This window comes from Cucurbita moschata, unplaced genomic scaffold (assembly GCF_002738365.1).
Source record: "Cucurbita moschata cultivar Rifu unplaced genomic scaffold, Cmos_1.0 Cmo_Scf00027, whole genome shotgun sequence".
Taxonomy (NCBI): domain Eukaryota; kingdom Viridiplantae; phylum Streptophyta; class Magnoliopsida; order Cucurbitales; family Cucurbitaceae; genus Cucurbita; species Cucurbita moschata.
In genome coordinates this window covers 501,150-505,297 of record NW_019268543.1, presented here as the reverse complement: position 1 = coordinate 505,297, position 4,148 = coordinate 501,150, and the positions used below count along the sequence as shown (strand labels likewise).

Here is a 4,148-nt window from a genome sequence, read left to right as displayed (position 1 = left end):
TTTTTTAAAAAAAAAAAAAAAAAAAAAAGCTACAAATTCTTAAAAGATTCTCGGGTGGAGTCAATCTTATCCTTGGTTTCTTTTTTCTTAAAAAAATATTCTAACTTTTAATTCGTTGTGTTGCTAAACTTTCGATTTTATTCCTTAAACTTTGAATTTAAATGGTAATTATAGTTTCAAACTTTATATTAAAATTAGCTTCCGGATACTAGACATTAATTGTTGGCTTCTTGAATGGTTTTTTATTATTATTATCTACTTAATTTTGTGGTTAGATTCAAGCATTTTTGGTGACTTGGGTTTGAATTTTGTACAATTTATTGGTTGGTTCATAGATAAACACTCATCAAATTTAATTTGGAGGTAATATTAATGCCCCTCTCTTCAAGTTAGTTAGCATTTTTGTACATAAACTTGAAAAAGTTTCATAAAGACAATGTTGAATTTTGTGCAATTCCCAGTAGGGTAATTAGTTGGGTTTTCTTTAAATAATAATAGTAATAATTAAAATTTTCTTCATCAGTTTGGTAAAATATGTTACTATCCATAGCAAAAAAAATTATATATATATATATTTACGCCTTCCAATATTTAACCAACCAACCCTATTTTTCTTTTAAGAAAAGAAAAACCAACAACGCTAGAATTTAGATTAGAGAGTGGGAATAATCCATCCATAAATATAATTAAATGATAGGAACCTAAATGTAAAGTTTTGTGCTTGTGAATTAGTAGTTTTTTTTTTTTTTTTTCATTTAGAAAATAATTTTGCTAATAATTTTTAAAATGATTATTGATGTATATTTAAGAAAAAAGTGAATGATTTTTTATTTAAATTTAAAACTATAATCAAGATTAAGATATTTAATTTATTTGATGAAGGAAGATGTGGTGCCATAGCTCTTTCAATATTCCAAATAAAGTTTTTTTTTTCTTTTTCTTTTTTTGCTTAAAAAATTAGGAAAAACTTTCCCTAATCATGTAGTTTGGTACCCTTAACTTAAAATAGAATTATTCATCATGCATAAGATCGATTTTATAATTTATGATTTTGCAAATTAAATTTAAAAAACATCGTTGTTATTACAGAAATGAAAATCGGTAATATTTTAATATTAAATTAAATATGATAAATGACTAAAATACCCCTAACAATTGATCCAACGCAGCTTGACGCACTAACTCGATGAAGTTCGATGGTGGTTCGTTGGTTCAAATGATATTTGGGCTGGGCTTTAACGAGAGCATGGTGGGCCTGGGTCCACAAAATACATAGATCCGTCCAGCCCACAATTGTTTCCAGCGGCGGCCCAAAACTTGAGGCCCATTTTTAATTGTTCCAAAAAGAACGGAAACGAGTAAAGGGTGGATATTATTAATTGATTTGCATTTAGGAATATTCACCAAATGAGTAAAGACAATAAACAAATATTACCCTTTTTTTAAACATAGGATAGGATAGGCTAGCAGCAACTAGAAGGAGGGTCTGGTTTAAAAGCACATATGTTACCGCAGCCTCCCCTCATGGCCCCAAACGATAATGGGAGTCACCCATGAAATGGCCATCGAAGTAAAAGGCGGCAGCAGCAGCAGCAGCAGCAGCATTGGGATGATAAAACCCCTCCATGCCCATAAACTGCACATCCTCAGACGGCTTCCAGTGCCTTTTCCTCTGGTTTATGAACCAATTATTTATCTGTTTCTGGTCAAGCCCAGTTGATTCCGCCAGCGCCAACTTTTCAGCCTCCTGCAGGCGTTGCAAAATTAAAGAGTGCTTTTGTGGTTGAGGCATTTTCACGAACAGGTTGTGTGCAAAAAGAAAAAAGGAGGGAAAGGAAGGGAATTAATTAATAGTGTTACCGAAGGGTATGGCCATTTGTTGTGCAATTCCCACCATCGGAGCAGCTCTTGCCTTGCGTCTTTTGGGAGCTTCCCTTTCTTCTTTTTCTTTGAAAGCTCTTGCTTTAGACTGCTTAGATACCCACTGTACTTCTTCAGTAAGTGATTCTTCAGCTCTCGCTCTTCAGCCCGTGGGTCCATTTGATCCCCTACCTCTCTTTCTGCTTCCCTGCTCTTCTCCTGCTCCTCCTCCGACCATCCCTTCTCTTCTGTCGCTGCTGCATTTTATTTTCATGTTTATTTATATTTCCGCTATAAATTATTAAATTTTATGTCTAATATTTTTTTAAACTTAATTCTTATTGCATTCTATTAAAAATAAGTTTTTTTTTTTCTCATATTGGCATCCTACACTAAGTACTATACGTTAAAAAATTAAGACTCTAATTACACATTATTAAACACATCTGAACAATAAAATTTATCCATAATTAAGACCATAATCAGCACTAAATACTTCTTAAAAAAAAAAACCCATTGAAATCATGATGAAATTCAAATTAGGGTTTTCTTTTCCTTTTTTCTTTTTTTGGTAAGTGGAAAAATCATTGCCCATAACAAAAGAAACCCCCAAAAAAGGGTATTCCAGCAAACAATATTAAATGGGTTGCAAATAAAATTAAAAAAAAAAAAAAAAGAGCAAAAAATTTGAAAATTTGAGAAGAAAAAAAGAGTACCAGATGCTAAGATTTGAAAAGAGGCATTGCAGAGAGTATTGAGCTGAAATTCAATTCTGTGCATGAAATCTGCAGCTTCTCGAATGGGCCTCGTTAGCTCCTCTCTATACTTCACCAACATCCCGTAGTAAGCTTCCTGTTCTCCATTCAATTTCTCTTCTTATATAACTAACAATTCCATTTTTAATTTTTAATTTAATTTAATTTAATTTACCATGAAGTGATCCAGTTCTGGGTCAGTTGAACCGCCGGTCGACGCCATAGAAGACCGCCGCCGCTGTTCAAATTCCTCCCATACCGAACTAAGCTTCGCCGCTACCTCTGGAGGAGCTCCAACCTAATGAAAAACAAATTAACATTATCAACGAATGACAATTAGTTTTAATTGATCCCAAAATTAAAATTTAAAATTACCTTTTGGCAATCCAAGAAGGCTTGGAGGAGGTTAGAGAATAGAGAATGGGAAATGATTTTGGCTTTCATGGAACCCAAATCGTTACTATTATTACCACCACTACTGATTTGAAACTCTCTCATTAAATGGTAATGAAAGTCATGAACTTGATGATGATGATGATGATTCTGAGACTGGGAGCCACTGGGCTCCACTTTTACAACACGATCCGACGCCGGAAAGTTACAGTCACCACCGAGATTAGTGTTTACCGCCATGATCTGACTCCCAAGAAGGGAGGCGCCTCCGCCATTTGAAGAAGAGTGTCTAGTTACGAAATTGCCCCCAGGAGAAGAAGAATTTGTGGCCAAAACAGGGACTGAAGTGAACAAGAAATTTCCCCTCGAGCTATCACCATGAGGGTTGTACTGATCTTCCATTATAACTTAAAAGCAAAAAAGAAGAGAGAAGGCAGTAGCAGAAGAGGGAGAGAGAGAGAGAGAGAGAGAGAGAGAGAAAGGGCAAAGGAATGATTAGAAAACCCTAAAGTGGGAGAATAATTAAACAGTGAAGTTATGGAAAAAAGCAGGCAGTCAACTTCCAAAGGACAGGGCCAAAAGGTTGTGTTTTTAAGCTGGGTTTTTTTCTTCTAACAAATTGGGAAAGAAAATGAAAAATGGGTGTTTCTTTTTTCATAATTCATTTCCAAATGGTACACAAATTAGCTGATTTCGGAAATTTTTAGGAACCTGTTTTAGGTAAGAGGTTGCTAAAGTAGAGGATGCGCCATTAAAAACGACCAAAAAGTGTACCTATACCCTGTCGCAACAGGAAGCAGACAACGACGGCGGCGTTGTCTCCGGCAACTTGGGTGGCTGCATAAGACGTGTATGTATGGATGGATGGTTTTAGGCAAATTGAATGGGTAACATACGTAATATGGTTCTTTATGCAAATTGAATGGATAATATTTGGGTGTTATATGGACTTTATATCATTATCTTTTTCTTTTTTTTTTTTAATTTTTTATCTTTACTTTTATTCTTCCATTTGTTGCCATTGCTAAAAAGAAAAAGGGCACAGATTTTTGAAGGGTAAACAGTGAAAAGATAGGGCAAAGGGACAGAGCACTCCGAGGTGATGAAGGGGGAGGAGGGAAAAAAAAAAAAAAAAAAAGG

General features: G+C 34.6%; 1 protein-coding gene across 2 annotated transcripts; it reads right to left on the bottom strand.

The window, feature by feature from the left end:
* Window positions 1-1,347: 1,347 nt before the first annotated feature.
* Window positions 1,348-3,728, bottom strand: LOC111462904 (homeotic protein knotted-1-like). Of its 2 annotated transcripts, none has more exons than XM_023106714.1 (5): window positions 2,991-3,728; window positions 2,791-2,913; window positions 2,577-2,712; window positions 1,861-2,114; window positions 1,348-1,747 (listed from the first exon to the last, which is right to left on the bottom strand). In XM_023106714.1, exons 1-5 carry the CDS (start codon window positions 3,408-3,410, stop codon window positions 1,523-1,525), a joined length of 1,158 nt encoding a protein of 385 aa, XP_022962482.1. In that variant the 5' UTR covers window positions 3,411-3,728; the 3' UTR covers window positions 1,348-1,522. The 2 variants fall into 2 exon arrangements, with proteins under 2 accessions (XP_022962482.1, XP_022962481.1); XM_023106713.1 differs by having other exon boundaries at window positions 1,861-2,117; window positions 2,991-3,726.
* Window positions 3,729-4,148: the final 420 nt, after the last annotated feature.